A 19,431-nucleotide genomic window follows, 5' to 3' on the forward strand; every position below is an offset into this window, starting at 1 on the left:
AGAAGAAATCTCATTCATGTTTTGTTTTGAATAATTTTTGAAGACATGTTTACGTTGAATTTGATTTAAACTTTATAGATAATAGTTAGAAATTTATCTATGGATGAATTACGAGGGCCCACGATACAAATAGTACTTCATGTTAAAGAGGGTAATGAGCTGAATTGTTTGTTTTGAATGAATTCGTCTGTATGTCTGATGGTGCAAGTGTTCACTCCTTTCACCTTTTCAGGACTTGGATTTGGGTTTTTGAAGTCACCGTTTATAGTGAGCGGCTCCTTAAATGGCTACGTGTTAGAAACTGACCCTGTAGTTCCTGCTCATGCCCCTGTTTTTGATGCCGAACTTGTCTGGGAAGCTGACAAGAGAAGATTTAGAAAGTAAGTAGCTTATGCTATGTAAAATTTATATACATATTATGTAAGCAGAAAAAAAATTCAATACTATAGGTTTATCAATTCTGTATTTAAGGTTTTATATGTAGAGACATGCATCTTTACTTGAATTAAAAAAATATGCTAAAATGTTTCAGCCTACGGGTGCAGAATGTCCCCGTCAAAGTGGAGGTGTTCACGCTGGCCACACAGGGACGCAAGGACAAGGTGGGCTACCTGCTTCTGAGCCTGCTCGCAGCCCGGCCCCGACCTAGCAATAAGGTTGTTGAGGTGAGTGTGTAGAGACTTTCCTCCTAGATTGGATCTTAGTAATTGGCTCTCATGGAATACTAGCTATCTAAGTTTTAGGCTATTGGAAACTGTGGCATTTAGAATCAAATGATTAAAATAAGGAACACAATACTTCTCTGATTAAATTAAGGTAAATAGTCAATAAATACTTATAATCTTTACAAAGTTAACTTGTTTAGTTTTAGTGTTAAAAGTGAGGGATAGTATTTACAATTTTGTAGTCTTAACCCTGGGTAACCTCTAACCTAACCATCATGATATTCATGATCAAACTAATGCTATGTAAATAATTATAATTTCTTTCATACAATTACTTCCAGATAAAGCACACCTCGCACAAGTTGCTAGGAGTGAAGTCTGAGGGCAAGTGCTGCCATCCCCAGCTGATGCTGAGCCTCACCGTGGAGGACAGAACTAGTACACCAACACCGGTATGTCTGATCTAGTACATTACTGTAGGTTGACTGGGGTAAAAGACTTATATATAAGGCTTTTGTAAGCTCACCCTACCAAAGCAGTAGCACACTTGTTAATTTTTTTTTTATGAATTGTCTGTTTGTTTGTTTAATGATAATACTTTTGTATTTGCATTAGAAAGAGAAGATAAAATGAAAGAGGGGTAAATAAATTGCAGTATTTGGTTTTATTTGCAGAGAAATGAGCTCCGCATATTCCACAGTAATGAAGTGGCGTATCCAACATCGGCGAGAGCCAAGTCACCTAATTTCCGCAGTACGCTATTGACTGTCAGTAAGTAAATCTAAATTTGATATGATTTATACCTAAATTCTATGTAGTATCTGGAGTTCATGGGATATTAGTTAATATTAATCAAATAAAAATCACAAAAAGTCAACGACACGTGGTGTTCCCAGGCGGTCACCCATCCAAGTACTGACCTCGCCCGATGTTGCTTAACTTCGGTGATCGGACGAGAACCGGTGTTTTCAACATGGTATGGACGTTGACGATCGATTGAACCAAATTATTGTACAGTTTAGTACTCAGAGCGGTGGATTCTATTTTAGGAACTCAAGATAATATGTTTATCTATTTGATTGTCTCTGTCGTCAACGTCCATACCATGTTGAAAACACCGGTTCTCGTCCGATCACCGAAGTTAAGCAACATCGGGCGTGGTCAGTACTTGGATGGGTGACCGCCTGGGAACACCACGTGTCGTTGACTTTTTTATGGTATTTTTCATGAAGTAAGCTGATAACATGTGCTACTTTTTATTCCAGAATTCTTACTGTTTTTTTTAATGAACGGAAGCTCACGAGTAATTCTAGTAAAATATTTTTTTTCGACTTCCACAGACGAATACCTCTCAGAAAGCAAGAAGACTGCATCATCACCGGCGCTGCGGCCCCAGTTGCTGTGCGATGAGGGACTGATTCAAGTTGGAGACGGCAAGGACCACTTCTTACTGAGCTTCGTCATTGGCACGGCTGAGAATGTAGATGTGGTATGTGATAAAGATTACTTATAAAAAACTCTTAAAACCTGGAAGAATTTATATCGCTCTATAAATTTACCCAATGCAACGTAAAACACTACCTATACGAGTCATGAGTGGGTCTAAGCATTTTGCTATTCACGATCTCGACCAAAAAAGACGGTACAATATTATCTGAATGTTTCCATTACAGGGTGGTTCAGGTTCTATTTTACTGTATACGAGATGGCAGTACAGTTTATTTTTACTATTTACCCGACTGCCGAAGGAGGAGGGTAATGTTTTTTTACCCAACTGCCGAAGGAGGAGGGTAATGTTTTTTGATTGTATGTTTGTATGTATGTATGTATGTATGTCTGTTTCTTTGTTCCCTCCTGAAACCTAAACGGCTTGATAGATTTTGATGTATGAGGTATCGTTAGAAGCGTATTAATTGCGCGATGGTTATAGGCTATGTGACGTTATATTAAAATGTATAAAGCGCCCTCTAGAGGATATAAAGTGATGATCGAAAAAATAATAATTTTCCAAGTATGCCGTGTGGGGTAACAAATGAAAGGGCTAGATTACACATTACAAAAATATGCATATTGTAGGTATTTAAATCACAACACCAAAATTATTGAAATAAAAAATGTTAATAAACTAAAACTCGTCTTCTAACATACAATTTCATAAAATAAAAACAACTAAAAAGTTACAAATAAAAAAATATAATTATAAACAAACAAAAAAAACAGACATACATACATACATACATACATACATACATACATACATACATACATAGATACATACATACAATCGAATTATAAACAAACAAAAAACCCGATTGCACGCTAAAAAGATGAAAACAAGCCCCAATGTTAATGGAAAGTATCGCAGGCGGGGACCAACTTGACCGCCACACAATGTATGTACCTATCTAAGTCACTAAGTAACTGGTGAACCCTCTGCTGGTCCCTGCCTGCGATACTTTCCATTAACATTGGGGCTTGTTTTCATCTTTTTAGCATGCAGTCGGGTTTTTTGTTTGTTCATAATTATATTTTGAACTCCAATTTGTTGCGTCAAAAGTAAATAATGATAACATATTTTGTTCCAGCTGCTACCAGACTCTCCCGAAACAACTGACATCGGCGACTGTTATATCACTTATTCTGTCTTCACGCACAATATTATGACCGATAGGTAAGTGAAGCTTTCATGTTTTTCCTTTTTTTGTCCATCCTCATCTTTTCATCGGCTTCCTGTCTAATTTTGCACTTCACTCCCACACTTATCTACCCCGATGGCCCGAAGGAGTTTTCTATTGAGCCGTTTTAAAATACTATCTCAAATAACCACCAAGAAAATGTGTAATTCTTACAAAAAGACTTATATTTATAAAATAATAAAGTATCACAATAAACTTCCAGAGCAACCTGCGCGCCGACAGAGGGCGCCCGCGCGCACTTCAACCAGCGCTCCAGCCTGCGCCTGCGCACAAGCCTCGCCGTGCTCGCCGCCTACTTCGCAGAGTGTCCGCTGGTCGTTGTGAAACTGTGTGTGGGGGAGAAGGATGTCGGTAAGTTCACCCTTCACCCTATTAGCCCTATGTCATTGCGCCTGGACGAACATTATTGACTTGGATCGATGACGTCTGAATGAAGCTTATAAGAATACGAGATTTTTGGATCAAAGTTATCTGCTACTCAGGGTGACATGCAACAAAGTGATAAATCTAGATTTATAGTCAAAGCTAAAGAAACGTCAGTCCATATAAATTTATGGCATAAATCAAGATTTCACCCTAAATATAGATTTTAATATCTTGGTGTAAGTGGCCCTTGGAGTACTTAGTGATACATGTTCATCATCATCAGGTTAATGGTGCCCAAATTTCACAGGCATATGCAGCATGGACCTCAGAAAGCTGATTCCCACGGACAACCTGCAGCATTTCCTGGACAGTTTCTGCAACTCCGACCACAGTCTTACAATCCACGAGCGATGTTACATGCTGCCGTTTGAAGAGAATAATAAGGGCGGCAACAGACGGGCGTTTGTCGACGTCGAGATGAGCTTGAAGTATTGTTCTGAGGTTGTCAATAATGAGGTAAGTAAAAAAGTGGAAAAAATATTAAGTACTTGTACAAAAAGTCAACGACACGTGGTGTTCCCAGGCGGTCACCCATCCAAGTACTGACCACGCCCGATGTTGCTTAACTTCGGTGATCGGACGAGAACCGGTGTTTTCAACATGGTATGGACGTTGACGAGCGTCAGAACCAAATTAGTCTACAGTTTACTACACTGAGCGGTGTTTCTATTTTAGGAAGTGAAGATAATTGGTTCATGTATTAGATAAGCGCTGTTGTCAACGTCCATACCATGTTGAAAACACCGGTTCTCGTCCGATCACCGAAGTTAAGCAACATCGGGCGTGGTCAGTACTTGGATGGGTGACCGCCTGGGAACACCACGTGTCGTTGACTTTTTACACTTTTTAACGTTCTAAAACATATTTTTGTTCAACATGATATTCATTTATTGCACCCATTTTTTTCAGAAGCCAACTCCAGTACCCCTGACCGCTAGAAGTGCTTCGCACCTGGAGTGTTCTTCCAAGAAGGAAGGCAAGGATCCACCAGTGATGCTGGACTGTAGGAGCGGCAGCTGTATCGATATAGACACGGGCGTCGGAGGCGGATACACAAATATTACGACGAGTAATACTGCTAGGTAAATAAGAGTTGTGTGAGGAATATTATGGACTATCTAGTTAGCTGTCTATTTCTGATCAACAAAATTACGATCAAATCAAATGAAATCAAATATTTTATTGCCATCATGTGTACATCAATTTTTTCGTGTCTCCAAAATAAAGTGTAATAAGTTTGTATTTACGAGTGTGTCTGTGGCTTAGAAAGCCTAAAATTTGACGGATGCTTGGTATGAATGGAATGCAGATATGTTCGGTGTAATTTTAAAGTGTATCATCTACCTACATACCTATAAGTGATTTACGGTTCATCTACATAATAACACAGATAGAAATGGCTGCTATCGCTTATACATAAGTGAATTCTAGTACGTTTGCTCATCAGAATAATTCATTTACTTATCATCATTTCAATATTTCAGGTACCGCAACGCGACCGGCGAAGCGTCGCTACAAACGAACCAGCTGGCTGACATGATCAAGAACATGTGCGAGTCATTCACGCTCAGCCAGGAGAGACTGCTCAACATGAACTCACGACCCACCATGACTGATATGCAGGTATATTGGATATATACAGGATGTTGCAAAAAAAAACTAGCGCAGTTATTTTGGGAAGTCGCTAAACTCAATTTTCGTCAATAATCTTCTAAGGTGGACTAATTATAAAAAATCGGTGTAACCTCAATTGTTTTCTCATCATCAGGTGCAGTGTGAGGCAGAAGCCAAAGAAACTGAGAAATCTAATCCTACAGTTGACTGTTGTGATGCCAAATGTGACGATAAGACTGATAATATGTAAGTCTCATTCTCAATATGTATCGAAGTCCACTTGTAATACTGCCATATCAAATCAGCCTGTAAAGCGATGAGGTTACGCAATAAATTAAATAACGGAAGGTTTTCGTTTTTCAGAGAACCTACAGCTACTAAGACTGAATCTTCTACACAAAGTGATCCAATAATAACAACAGAAAAAGGTACTTAAATGATTAATTTGATCTGTTACTGTGATTAAAGTATACGAATTTATGTGAATGCAGTAGTAGTGTGTAGAAAATCGTATTTCGTTATTTACCTATAAACAGCATAAAGTTTGATCAGTGACTTTCCCATTGCTAGGTCAATGTAGTGTATAAGGTAAACCGAGTAACTTTCATTATGGCAGAAGAAATATAAACAGATTCATTCTAAAATAACCTACTCGACCAAAATGTGTGCAGCAGCAGAAAGAGCATTCTCTCAATTATAAAATTCCACCCTGTATACTATTCTCTATCTATTTATTTTCAGACTTGATCAAACAAGCGATACCTGTGCCAGAGCGAGATGAGATGATCAAGCGATACGTGGAAGAACTTGAAGACTGGAAGGAAAAGCAGCAGGAGTTGTATAAAGTTCAAGTTAGTAAAAACATCTTACCATTTTATTTTTCATATAACTAGGTAAATGTGAATTATCGTCCCCTGCTGTAATACATAGGCCGTAGCTTTTGCTTCGGTCGCATGAGTGCGACGCACATGGAAAGGAAATAATCATCCAAAATTATTTAGATAGATACATAAGTTATGACGACCGAATGGCGTAGTGGTTAGTGACCTGACTACTGAGCCGATGGTCCCGGGTTCGATTACCGGCTGGGGCAGATATTTGTTCTCGGGTCTTGGATGTGCCCGTAAAATGGCAATAGGCCCGCCCCCTATTACATTGGGACTAACATAACACTCTGGCGAAATGTGGGTGCAGCAATGCACCTCTGCCTACCCCGCAAGGGAGTACATTAGTACAAGGCGTGAGTGCGTGTGTATGTGTGTGTGTGTGTGTGTGTGTGTACATAAGTTATTTATTTACGTAAACAAGCCAAGATAAACTACAGGAATCATATTGAAATTTTATAAAATTATAACAGCATAGTAATTTAATTTCAGTTACAGCGCAAAGAGCAGTACCACCTCGATCTCCTCGCTAAAGAGTGGTCGAAGAAGCGAGCCGAGTTGGAGAGTAAACTGCGCACGGGCATCGAGCAGTGTCGCCACCTGGCAGCCGACTTGAGCAGAGCCACCGAGGACTTCCGGTTGCGCGGCTACAGGAACACTGAGAGGGAGAAAAAGGTAAATAAAATGTGAAAAAAATAATAAAATAGCAAAAAGCCAACGACACGTGGTGTTCCCAGGCGGTCACCCATCCAAGTACTGACCACGCCCGATGATGCTTAACTTCGGTGATCGGACGAGAACCGGTGTATTCAACATGGTATGGACGTTGACGAACATTGGACTAAAATTTATCAATAGTATCTGTGAAAACACCGGTTCTCGTCCGATCACCGAAGTTAAGCAACATCGGGCGTGGTCAGTACTTGGATGGGTGACCGCCTGGGAACACCACGTGTCGTTGACTTTTTATATTTTTCCCCATATATTTATAACTTTTTTAATTTACAATTTTTATTTAAGTACCTACCATCCATTATAAAAAAAACTTAATTAATTTCACAGCTACTAGAAGCCAAAAAAGCTCTAGAGCAGCACTACACAGCCAAATTCCTTGAACTGCGAGAGGCGTCTCAGAGGATGGAAGAGGACACGCAGAGGCAGTTGCGGGTTAAGGACCGAAGGATCGACGAGCTCGAGCTCACTAACATGGGGCTGGAGAAACAGATTGATTCGCTTAAGGTATAGTGAGATAGTGACACTGATAGTTTTGATAACAGTAACTCTACTCTGTCTACCGTTGACTGAATATGGAGTTGTAACGTTGTGTTTTTTTTGCTCTTTGTAGGAAGTCTGAACTTGAGGTTCGTGGATGGAAAGAACGTTTATTTTTATTCTCTTGAATAAGTAAACCATAGAACACCATTATGAAGTGCTAAGTTATTTTGTGTAATGAGTATCGAACTACCTTTTTAGGATCAACTCCGTAAGAACGAGAAGGAAGCGAGTTCCAAATACAGCGGACTGACCAAGGACCAGACTGCTAGTCTTATACAGGAATTGGTAAGGACAACACTGAAAATAAATATAGCCATAAGTAGAGTTCCAATCAGCTATATGTAGTAAAACTATAAAGTCCTGAAAACTGAAGTGGATCATTTCCGTATTTAATCGATCTATTAATCCGTTAAAAATCCATTACCAATCGGTATTTCATTTTTAAAATGTATGTAACTGACAACATGATAAAAAGTCTTAGCAAAATCGTACTCTTTATGGTCAGGACTTTATACAGGGTGTTGCAAAAAGGGTATACTAAGCCGAAACCTACATCGCTTCGGCTTAGTATACCCTTTTTGCAACACCCTGTAGTTCGATTGTACAACTTATTCGATTGATATAAAAATTTGTAGCGACAAGTGATTTACGAACAAAAAGCAATCTTTTTTTGCACATATAAGGTACAAATTTGACAGCGTCATGGGTGTTAATGAGGTCAGCTATAAAATTATTTATAACTTATTGAGAGATCCATATTATATTCCAGCGCTGCCTAGAAGAGAAGCTGTCTGCCGCGGAACAGTCCAAATGTTTCTTCAAGGAGCAGTGGGGGCGCGCGGTCCGCGAGCTACACTTCCTCAAGCTAAACCACAGGAAGCAGGCGCTATCGCAACGCAGACAAGATCGGAAGGATTGTGATGGGTACGTAGGTACAGTCTGCAATAGGGATGTGTTTGTGTATGCCACCCAAGCGCTAACAGTTTGAAAGAAGAATGAAATAATAATAATAAAGCAATCTTTCATGTCAGCTATCTATCGCTAGTGGATCATAAAATTTAAGCTTTTGGGCTGGTTGGCATAAATATCTGACTGCATATACTGGAGACATTATAAACGAGCGAACTCACTCATCATTTTATCAGTCCTCTCGCTCGAAAATTATCCATCAGAAAGATATACATATAATAAAATGGCTTGTATTTAAACCTCCACCAGAAATTACATGATACTGCCGCCAATAAATTCGAAATCTCCGCCAAAACGGATAAATCATCACCAAATCATGCTTCCCAAAATATTTTTGAAATGAACCAAATTATTTTTTACTGCAAACTGTAAAACTATACTGACACCATTAAAATTTATTTCAAACCAAATAAAGTATATCATCGCTAAATAGAGGTAACCAATATATTCTTTTATCAGTATCATTTTAATAATCCTTTCGAACCAAAAAAAGTAAAAGTAAATATTAAAAATTAACGGTCTTATTCATAAAAAGTTACGGGAGACCTATAGGCCTGCTATAAGCAAATGTCAAAAAAACTTTATTCATAAACGATCAATAGCGCTAAAGAACTGTCCAACTGATTCGTAAAACCTTGATATGCTAAAGTTGGCTGGACCCTACTATACACCTTCCGTAAGCCTCCTCTTGTACAAAAACATGGCGGCCGGTCAACAGCTGTTCTGCTTTATTGACGATTTGACATTTGTTGTGAGTTAATATTTGCTGAAAATAAGTTGCCATGGTAACGTAAAATTTTTTTTTTTTTTTGTGGGTTTTGGCTTGGCCAACTGCGCCTTTAAGCCAACGTAAACTTTTTTAAGTGCCGCGCCGTGGCTAACATAGATAATAGAGATTGATAAATGAATGAAAGTTTTCGCTATTTTTGTTTATGGTTTCGTCGGACCGGCAATTTAATAGGGTAAATGTCAAAATGTTTGATCTGTGAAATCTATTAGCATCACTATAGTTACTGAAGGTTTACGGAACTATTATGAATAGAGATTTTTACGAAACCTCAAATAGGCTTAATGTGTTCCGTAACTATTGAGCTCAGTAAACCTACTTTAAGGTTTTTTTATGAATAAGACCGTAAGTTTATACCAAATAATAAATAGCTTACCCCAAAACAGTCACTTGTTAAATTGCTTTATGAATTAATTAAATCATTAGTATGTGCCTAGTAAAATCTATCCGTTACGCCATCTCGACTCCCATTCGTGTGGCCGAGGGTATGAATTCTGCCATGTACCAATAAATTCTATACATAGAAATAAGGAATTGAAATACAATTTATTATAGTTAAGTGCTTGGTGCTTGGGGTTTCTCTGATGGATCGTATCAGAAATGAGGTTATCTGTCAGAGGACTAAGGTTATTGACATAGCTGTTAAAATATGCAAGTTGAAGTGGCAGTGGCCGATAACCGTTGGGGTAGACGAGTTCTCGAGTGGAGACCTCGAACAGGCAAACGCAGCGTGGGACGCCCTCCTGCCCGCTGGACTGACGACCTTAGGCGGGTTTCAGCCGGTAGTGGTTGGATGAGGAAGGCCGAGGACCGAGTGTTGTTGCGCTCCTTGGGAGAGGCCTATGTCCAGCAGTGGATGATTATTGGCTGATGATCATGATGATGATAGGTAAATGTATGGGATGGCGCTGCTCAAATTTGACCTTGTCCAGAAGGGGTGAATTTGCCGCGATGTATTGAGGTCGATGTACTAGACATCAATACATTGCGTCCACAAGCATGGCGCGAATTCAAAATTCATGCCGCACCACTCGTAGAGCCGCAAATACCTACATATTAAAATTAACAGGTAATCGATTACCTTTATACTACGAGGGCGATACCGAAATGATCGGGAATAGAAAAAAGTACAAAGATATCATAATATTATTTACTTTTATTGTTTTTCAAAGTAGTCTCCGTGACATTCAATGCACTTTTTCATTCGATTAAACCAATCATTGAAACAGTAATTCCAGTCTGAAGTGGATACTGTCAAAACAGCTGATTTGTAAGCTTCGACCGCCTCTTCTGTGCCGCTAAACCGTTGACCACGTAGCATATCTTTAATTCTTGGGAATGTAAAATAATCATTGGGGCTCAGATCAGGGCTATACGGAGGATGGTCCATCAACTCCACGTTTTCCATATTTAAAAACGTTCTTGTTTTGCGAGCGGTATGAGAGCTTGCATTATCGTGGTGAAGGATTATATGACGATTCGGGTTAGTTTTACGAAGTTCTCTTACGACTTCCGGCAAACAAACTGTTGTGTACCAATCAGCAGTAACCGTCCTTTTTTCTTGTAATGGAATCGTAGCCACATGGCCAGTTTTCGATACAAACGAAGCGACCATTTTTTTCGACACGCTGCGTGAGCGAATAACTTTTGTTGGCTTGACCTCACCTTCGAAGACCCAAACTGCCGATTGATGTTTTCTTTCGGGCTCATATGAATAAATCCACGATTCATCACCAGAGACGATATTGTAGACAGCATTTGAACTGCCTCCATTGAACCGTTGCAGAGCAGATCGACACCAATTAACACGAGCCGACTTTTGTTCCTCGGTCAAACGGTGGGGCACCCAGCGCGAAACTAACTTCTTGACACCCAGTTCTTCATGTAAAATGGTTTGAATGGCTGTCATACCAATGCTGAGAGAAGCCCGAATCTGCTCGTATGTCACATGTCTATCTTCTTTTATTAACTGGCGTACAGCATCGATGTTATCTTGTGTTACCGCTGTTTTTGGACGACCAGTAGGAGGGACTGTGGTAAGAGAGGAACGTCCACGGCGAAACTCAGAATACCAACGATATATAGTCGTTTTACTTGGTGCTTCAAGTTTATAAATAGAAACAAGCTCGGCGAGACATTGTTCTTGAGATAAACCTCGACGAAAGTTGTGAAAAATTATTGCACGGAAATGTTCCCGCGTAAGCTCCATTTTTTACACCGACTTGTCAAATTCAAATGGTCAATACTCTTTTATTTTTTACTTTTTTTAAAATTCGAAAATGGAATTATGTTTGAAAAAACACTACATTTGATACACCAAAAAGGTTTCACTCTAATTTATTCCTAAGTATTCTATTCCCGATCTTTTCGGTGTAGCCCTCGTATATATTGTTTTTGGGTAGGATAATTTGGTGATATAAAAAAAAAATGGACACTTAGTTTTGGTGTCAATGTTTATATTTTAGTATAGCATAATTTGGTGATGATTTATCCGTTTTGGCGACGAAAATGATTTTCTATTGTAATCTTGCAATTATTTGGAGGCGTGTTAATTTATTTTGGAACGTAAACGTTTTTTTTGGGATTTCGATTTTGGAGTAGGTTTAATTAATTTGGTTTTAATTAATTTTTTTGGTGCAATGTATTAGCGTACAATTATTTTTTTTGGTGATGATTTAAATTGTACCCTAATAAAATAGACGCCTTCTGGGACTATACAAAATTAATTTATCTTTTTCCAGACTTGATACAATACCTGATATCGATGAGAACAACATAACTGGGAATCCCATGGATGTAAAGCGATTAAAAGATGATTTCTACGTGGACATAATGGCCAACACGCCGAATTTAGAAGCACATTCTTTTATTAGTAAGTGTATCTAAGTAGCCCATTACCGTTTCAACATGCTGCCAACGTCAAAATTGCAATAGTTGCAGCTCCTGGTTTCTTTATCGAAAAATGACTTGTTACTCTTGTTAGTTCCTACTAATATTACGTTTGAGATGTCCTCACATGTTATTATTATTAATTATTACTATTAAATGTAATTCTGGATATGTACATTCTCAACAATATTTTAAAACCTCGCTGGCAATGGACTACTAAAGAAATGACGACCCTACTTAGGGTCATCATTTCTGATAATTATCACATTGTTAACTTGTGTTATTTAATTCCAGGCACATCAATGTCTGGACTGGAAGGACTAGAACTGACCGAGCAGATGAAGTAAGCTTTCTGTGTGTATAGTTTTGCTTATAGTCAACCTTAGTCACGATAAATGAACATGCTGATTTTGATTAATCCTTATGATCCTTGTTTTTATAACTGAAAAGTGCTATGCGGGATTGTTGCTATCTAACGGTACGCGCGCTGCAATATTCTAAATGATATTGGGTATAAGTTACGGTGTCAGGTGTGAAGATAAATCCGGCTAAACCTAAGATTAACCTACTAAAACTGACTATAAAGTGGTGGCATCCAAGAGTGGTTGCAAATTATTTCCATAACTTTTGGTTTTGGGTTAAAATAATCGCCATTATTTTGCCCACAGAGAACTACCGAAGCATCCCTTCAATGACAGACTAAACGAGCTAATGTCTGAGCGAGACGAGCTCATCAAGCAAGACAGTCCCGACGAAGGAAAGCTGCAGCAACTGAACCACGATATCAGATGTATCTTGCTAAACTTTGGCACTTGACACGATCTTTCTAATAGTGTAATTTACAAGTTTCCGATTGTTAGCTTTTACATCGTGCCGATTCGTGGTAGAAAAGGAAAGGAGACCATAAAATTATTGATGTTGCTGTTTTTATGATTTACTTAACCACGATTAACTTTATTGTTGAATTGTAATCAAGTGAAACATAATAGTGTATTTTAAGATTTTATACTCTTTGTAGTTAATGCATCTAAATAAAATAAATGAATTTTGTAAAATATCTCCATGTGGAGTTTTTTTTATCATTATAAGTTGAGTCCGCGTTGTTCTATGTTACTTATAAGTATTGTAGAGAAATACAGCAGTTGTACTGTTTTATTCAGATCCAGAAGTGCAAACTATAAAGTTTGTCGAATTCTGTAAAGAAACGCGCTTCACAGGGCTTCTTTATATATTTAGAATATTTAGATGAAGGATGATTTTGTCATTATATCTTCATGGCCTGGCCCCGACACGACACGCCTCGGTTCTGCCTGCTCTACACGGAATACCTGGTCTATCTGCCTCGGCCAGTCTGGCGAAAGACAGTCTGGAAAAAATTTAGTATGGAACGCGTACGAAAAATAATGGCGAGCACCGCTCACAGAGTACTTTTTACGCTATCATAGACATCTTTGGCTTTTGTCATCTGTCAGTGTCAGTCAGTCAATCGTTTAGTTTGAAAAATAATTTTAAATCATAAATAAATTAAGATTTAACAGTTATTTATTTATTATTATTACTGTGGATAAGTGCAGTGTTTGTGTGGAGGTACCTAACTATTAGTGTTGCTTGATATTATATTAAAGATCATTTATTCATGCAAAATTAAGATAATAATACAAATTAAATAAAATCAAATTAAAACTAAGAAAAATAAGTCAAAACACAAAACATAAACATTAATATTAAGCTAAGTCACAAACATAATTAAAACAAATGTCAACAATGGTCTAAATAATTTAAAAATATAAATACATGTCATTTTTTTATGTCATTCCTACACTACCAATCCGACTCGGGCCATATCCGACCCAAAAGTCCCCAAGACGCTTGCAGCGTTTCCACGCTGAACCGCCAAGGAGATCCTCTGCATGAGATATGCCCCAGAGCGGAAGTCAAGACCACGGTTCCTCAAGCGGCGTCCTATTTCCTTTACAAAGACCTTGCCCTGTACTCCCCACACACCCGTGGTCTCCAGAGCAAGTGGGGCAAAAATATAACTGCTCAAAAGCGGACCGTACTTTTGGCACTTCAATCTCGCAGCCTCTTCTGCAGCTGCGCCAGGAGTCAGTGAAGTGGAAGCCACGTGAGACGGGGCGAACGTGCAGACGCACGTCGCGTCCCACAGCAGACAGCGGCCCCTCTCCCAGGGAATCATTGTGAGACCATCAGGGCGCTTAGGTACCATCTGTCCTACTAAGACCCTGTGGCTCCAAAACACTCGGGATGTTCGCGGCTATGAGTGCTCTCTTAACAATGTCGTTAATAGAGCAATGTCGAGAAAGTCTACCCGCACTACGAACGCAATGTAACCCATGCCGACCTCTAGCATCCACCTGCGCGCCGCAAACACAACGATGAGGATGACAAACGTTGCAACCCAGACGCAACGCAACCGCCACGCGCAGAGAGTCGTCATCCATGAGGGTCCCCAACTGCGGCGAAGGCAAGGCATGAAGCCATATGCCTGACTCAGGCTGGGTAACGGCTCGCAAACGCGCAAGTTCTACACCTGATTGGCTGCTCAATAAAGAATCAATTGCGTTGTTGCATAATACCTCATCCCAACTCCGCTGAGACCGCGGTGTCTCGGGGAGATCGCTCCCAGGACAACGAGCCTGCCACAACTCCAATGCCTCCTCTGCGAAGGGAATACTAAACCCGTCACCATGAATAGTTAAAATGCGAGTGACGAGGTCTAGCACCCCAAACGATGAGGACAGAAATTGATATTATTGATAATAATTATGTTTTATAAAACTTGTGGAATATGTGGTTTAAGAGCCGCTAGCCGGTCTTATAGATGGCCAAAAGAGAATTTTCATGGCCAAATTTCCACTGGATGAGGAAAGGTAAGCTACAATTAAAGGCTAAAGCATAGGATTTAGATTATTTATATGTATAAAAAAGTTAAAGTCTAATAAAATAACTGGAGGGTCAGCACACACAACCAACAATAGTGCATGAATGTTTTTTTTATCGATATCGATATTTTTATTTATCATTAGTACGCACAGCTCATCAATCAGAACAACTTTTGTCTACTAGTTTTGGAAATTAGCGAAAATCAAATTCGGATCTCCATACAAAAATTACCAGTGACTTTTATTATACCTACTTAAATAATATTTAATTGTTTAATAATAATTATAAAAATGTTGTTTGCAGATGTAAACAGTGGGTTAAGATGACCGGTAAGGAGGATCTGGTTTATGTGCCTATTGAAAAGCTACATCAACTTAAACGAATTTGTGGCAATCATTTTCTACCACAACATTTTAAGAACACAATTGAAAAAAAAACAATTCCATGTGTGGGACTTACTGCAGACACTTTATTTTATAATAAATAGACTATTTTTCTCTCCACCTTTAGTTTGCAAGGTGCGGGTGCCTATATAAATAGAGTGAGTCGCCCGCGCGCCTCAGTTGGTTTTTGATTTTTGAAGTGAAAACTTCGGCAAAATGGCTCAATGTAGCCACGGTTCTCGTCGGCTTCGCTCCGACGGGGAAAAATATAATATTGAATTTGCGGAGTCCTCGCTGCCGGGAGCTGTAGCGTGATACGGACCAGGCGGCGCGGGGCCTGCCGGCTGCTGCGCACGCAGCCATTGCTGAGGATTTCGCAACGAAGGTTTGAGTTGATAAGCCGTGAGTAAAATGCTAAAATTATTTACTGCTTTTAAAAGCTCAGCCACTGGTCATAATGCTCCGGCGCTTGGGGTTTTTATCCCACGCAGTAGGGTCCGATTCAATTGTCGTGGTGATGATTGATCACATATTCCGGTCCTACTAGTGGCGCTTGAGCTAGATACTTTAATGACCGCTTTAAGTAAAGCATATGTTAATTTTATACAGGAAAAAATAATAAAAATATATTTTTCTACCCTCAATTTCTAATATTTTTAGAAAACAGTTGATAAAAACTTTGCTATTACAATAATGCACTTAATTATAGCTTATGTAAGGCTTTACAAACAGGAGCTTTCCAGGACCGTCATAGAATTTTTTGCAGGAAGCACGTGGCTCCGAGTTTCAGTATGTTGGGACATTGTGGCATGTGCGGCGAGTAATGTGACCCGCCGGTACCTACCCGCTGAGGGTAGGCAGGCCGATTCGGTGAAATTGAAGTTTCGTGTAACCTGCACCCGGCCCTGTGCTCCTGCGCTGGCCGCCGTCTCGTGGCACCTGCATCGCAGCGTACACCCGGCCCTGCGCTCCTGCCCTGGCCACCGGTTCGTGCCACCTGCATCGCAGCATACACCCGGCCCTGTGCTCCTGCGCTGGCCGCCGTCTCGTGCCACCTGCATCGCAGCGTACACCCGGTCCTGGCCCTGGCCACCGGTTTGTGGTACCTGCATCGCTGCATAGACCCAGCCATGCACTCCTGCCCTGGCGGCTGTACACCCGGTCCTGGCCCTGGCCACCGTTTTGTGCCCCCTGCATCGCAGCGTACACCCGGTCCTGGCCCTGGCCACCGGTTTGTGCTACCTGCATCGCTGCATAGACCCAGCCATGTACTCCTGCCCTGGCGGCTGTGTTGTCCCACCTGCATCGCTGCGCACACCTGGCACTCCTGTTCTGGTTGCCAGATCCAAGCGCCCCCTGTCTGGGAAGAGATTTTATGCTCAGCGGAACCGCCTGCACTATTGCTAGCACGGTCATCATCATCATCAGCCATCATTATGAGTGACTTATTTAGAAGGTATCGAGTAACGTGCGCTATTCATCAGTGATTTTGGCATATGCAGACGAACGTTTACTGCCAAGGTTGGTCATGTTAGCCATACAAGGGCACACCAACGAAGCCTGAGTAACCACCTGCAGTCGCCGTAGCCGCATCGGCATGGATGACGACAAATCGGGTAACGTGCACCGCTTCTAAAAGTGTTATAGCACTTCAATTTGATGCCTCCGCTGAGGTAGGGTATTCTATTAAAGCAGCTTTCTTCTGAACTGCCCAAAGTGACCTGTAGACTGCTCCTGGGAATAGTTGTGCAATCAATTTTTTATTTCGATGTCTCTGCTGAAGAAACTGTCTAATGCAGCTTTTGTTCTAAACGGCCTAAAGATCATTGGACTTATGGGAATGGTGACGCACGGTAAGTACAGGAGCGTTACTCTATACTGATGAGAAACGAACGAACGAGAGCTGTCGTGCAATCGGCACGTTTAATACATACAAACAGATAGAGCGGCTCGCGCCGCAGTGCGCTGAAAGTTCGTTTTTCGTCATAAAAAGTGATCGCCCAGACACTATCTTAAGTGTCATGACACATCGGCAGATTCCAGCTTTGAGTCTTTTCTTTTCTCGGCTGTGAGCAAAGTGAATCCCACCGGCGAGTGTTCAACCTAAAAGCACTGAGCTAATTCCTGATTTCGTGAAAGTCGCTGTTGCTATACCATACCGCTTCACAAGTTACCGAATTTATTATGATCCTACTGTCGGGTGATCATGATCGGACTGTCATCGCGGTTTCTGAGTGGAACCATATTAGCTGTCTTCCTTATGTCCCAGTGGATTGTGAGTGTGTATCCGAGCTCTTTGTTGAAAAATGCGTGAACCTCCTACGCAGCAGCTATCTACTAGTTGTGTATCGAATAAATCGAGTAATGGTGCTCTTGCACGAGACGACTACCTTTTGGTAAAATTATAACTTCCACTATTCTGGGAACATGCATATACCTACTGTGTACTGTGTATCACATCACGTGTAGCCGCAGCCCTACTCAATGTACGGGGCTAGATAATAAACAATGGCAGTCGTCATTAAATTTCTATGAATTTCGAAGGTCATCATTTGGAGCACAATCCAAAGTGTGAAAGTACCTATTCATGCCTAAACGGCTTCTCTAATGAAAATGTATTTTTAATTCGATTCTGGCGCAAACGTTTCATAACAATTTTTCAACACTGTATCTGCTGAAACTAACTACTTAAACTGACTGGTTAAGATGCAGACGTGCCGTTTTCACAATTCCATTTTGAGTAATCCTCAACTGTTTTATGGATCTTTCAGTTAGTTACGTAACTAACTAGTTACCAAGTAAAAAATTACTTGTGTCATGCTCGTACTCGCATCTCATTTAGGAGCTCTCTGGCCTCTAGCTGAAGGCTAGAACTGGTATATATATCTACTAAGCTAGTACAGAGTTATAACCGGGCAGCGGTGACGTGGTAGCTGCTTGATTTATTAGAGTTTGCTGAAAACTTTCTAAATAAGTAATAATTATTAGTCATAATATTAACTCTTCGCAGTTCTTTCAGAATGCAATACCAGGTCGCTGAAGTAGGTAACCTTCCTTAGCTGGACAACAACAAGCCTTTTTGTTTTAAAGAATGTCACAGTTATTCGCCGTTCCACTGTCATATCGATGTCCAAGGACTTTTTGTTGGGTATAGCTAACTACCTAAGTTTAACTATAGATAGCCGCAAGCTATCTGCTGTTGGCGAACTGTCAATTCAAAGTCTGATTGATAAGTCAGGCTCGAGGTGGCTCGTCCAACTGTCCATGTTCCCGCCACCATGATTGTTGCTTCTACAGATTAGAGAGTCTATGTTGGCTGTCGTTTCATCAGGTCTGATCAGGCACAACTAACATCTTTACGTACCATCTTTATTTAATCGAGCTAACTATTTTATTTTGTTTTATCTAGGTTGACTTAATGGTTTCAAAATCGAACCTACAACAATGTAAGTAGGTACCTACCTACGTACCTTTGAAGTTGCAACAAGGCGAAGCCTTAAGGTTTTGGCCGAGACCTGCCCTTAGTGTTGACGAACATACCTAAAGGTGACCTTGTTAATGTTTTTTATATGAAGTACTGAACATTTTACTTATCCTGGTGGCATGACTGATCATTTACTTACCCAGTTAAGACATGTTAGCCGGGTTTCATTAATCAACTATTATAATTGTTATTATTGTGTTAATCAATCTTTATTAATTGATGTCATCTACCAAGGAATGCTGCCAGAGTTCATAATATTCACACATGATGATACAGAATGATAGTAGCCCACAAAATCGGTGCAAAGGCTTATAAAATAACTTTCCTTCTTAGTAGGACTGACAGGAACTCGTTAACCGCCGAGTTAGTTAGAATACAAAATTAGACTGTGTGTTACTTGTCAATCTAGAATATGAATATAGTGACCTGCATCATGTTTTGAAAAACTGAATACT

General features: G+C 40.1%; 1 protein-coding gene, 1 long non-coding RNA gene, 5 other non-coding genes and 1 pseudogene across 7 annotated transcripts; 5 read left to right on the forward strand and 3 right to left on the reverse strand.

Annotated features, from left to right (window-relative positions):
* Positions 1 to 8: 8 nt before the first annotated feature.
* LOC119693129 lies at positions 9 to 13,264 on the forward strand. Its single transcript, XM_048628769.1, has 21 exons — positions 9 to 151; positions 233 to 380; positions 533 to 665; positions 1,007 to 1,117; positions 1,340 to 1,436; positions 2,006 to 2,154; positions 3,251 to 3,336; positions 3,564 to 3,712; positions 4,035 to 4,243; positions 4,697 to 4,869; positions 5,272 to 5,410; positions 5,556 to 5,647; positions 5,765 to 5,829; positions 6,143 to 6,252; positions 6,778 to 6,960; positions 7,348 to 7,524; positions 7,759 to 7,845; positions 8,330 to 8,484; positions 12,058 to 12,188; positions 12,500 to 12,548; positions 12,874 to 13,264. Exons 1-21 carry the CDS (start codon positions 100 to 102, stop codon positions 13,019 to 13,021), a joined length of 2,643 nt encoding a protein of 880 aa, XP_048484726.1. The 5' UTR covers positions 9 to 99; the 3' UTR covers positions 13,022 to 13,264.
* On the reverse strand, positions 1,537 to 1,655 carry LOC119693258. Its single transcript, XR_005254516.2, has one exon. It is a non-coding gene; the product is annotated as a 5S ribosomal RNA (ribosomal RNA).
* On the forward strand, positions 1,756 to 1,874 carry LOC119693257. Its single transcript, XR_005254515.1, has one exon. It is a non-coding gene; the product is annotated as a 5S ribosomal RNA (ribosomal RNA).
* LOC119693256 lies at positions 4,286 to 4,404 on the reverse strand. The gene has a single exon (XR_005254514.2). It is a non-coding gene; the product is annotated as a 5S ribosomal RNA (ribosomal RNA).
* Positions 4,504 to 4,622, forward strand: LOC119693254. Its single transcript, XR_005254512.2, has one exon. It is a non-coding gene; the product is annotated as a 5S ribosomal RNA (ribosomal RNA).
* On the reverse strand, positions 6,998 to 7,116 carry LOC119693249. Its single transcript, XR_005254507.2, has one exon. It is a non-coding gene; the product is annotated as a 5S ribosomal RNA (ribosomal RNA).
* On the forward strand, positions 7,133 to 7,249 carry LOC125490246 (annotated as a pseudogene).
* A 1,715-nt stretch (positions 13,265 to 14,979) lies between the features above and the next one.
* On the forward strand, positions 14,980 to 15,595 carry LOC125490174. Its single transcript, XR_007267526.1, has 2 exons — positions 14,980 to 15,096; positions 15,413 to 15,595. It is a non-coding gene; the product is annotated as an uncharacterized LOC125490174 (long non-coding RNA).
* Positions 15,596 to 19,431: the final 3,836 nt, after the last annotated feature.

Source organism: Plutella xylostella, chromosome 21 (genome assembly GCF_932276165.1).
Source record: "Plutella xylostella chromosome 21, ilPluXylo3.1, whole genome shotgun sequence".
NCBI classification, from domain to species: Eukaryota; Metazoa; Arthropoda; class Insecta; order Lepidoptera; family Plutellidae; genus Plutella; species Plutella xylostella.

Coding starts and splice junctions, on each gene's coding strand:
- LOC119693129 (XM_048628769.1), top strand. CDS start 100: ATGGATGAATTACGAGGGCCCACGATACAAATAGTACTTCATGTTAAA. Junction 3,713..4,034: donor TGTGGGGGAGAAGGATGTCG/GTAAGTTCACCC, acceptor CAAATTTCACAG/GCATATGCAGCATGGACCTC. Junction 7,846..8,329: donor CTAGTCTTATACAGGAATTG/GTAAGGACAACA, acceptor ATTATATTCCAG/CGCTGCCTAGAAGAGAAGCT.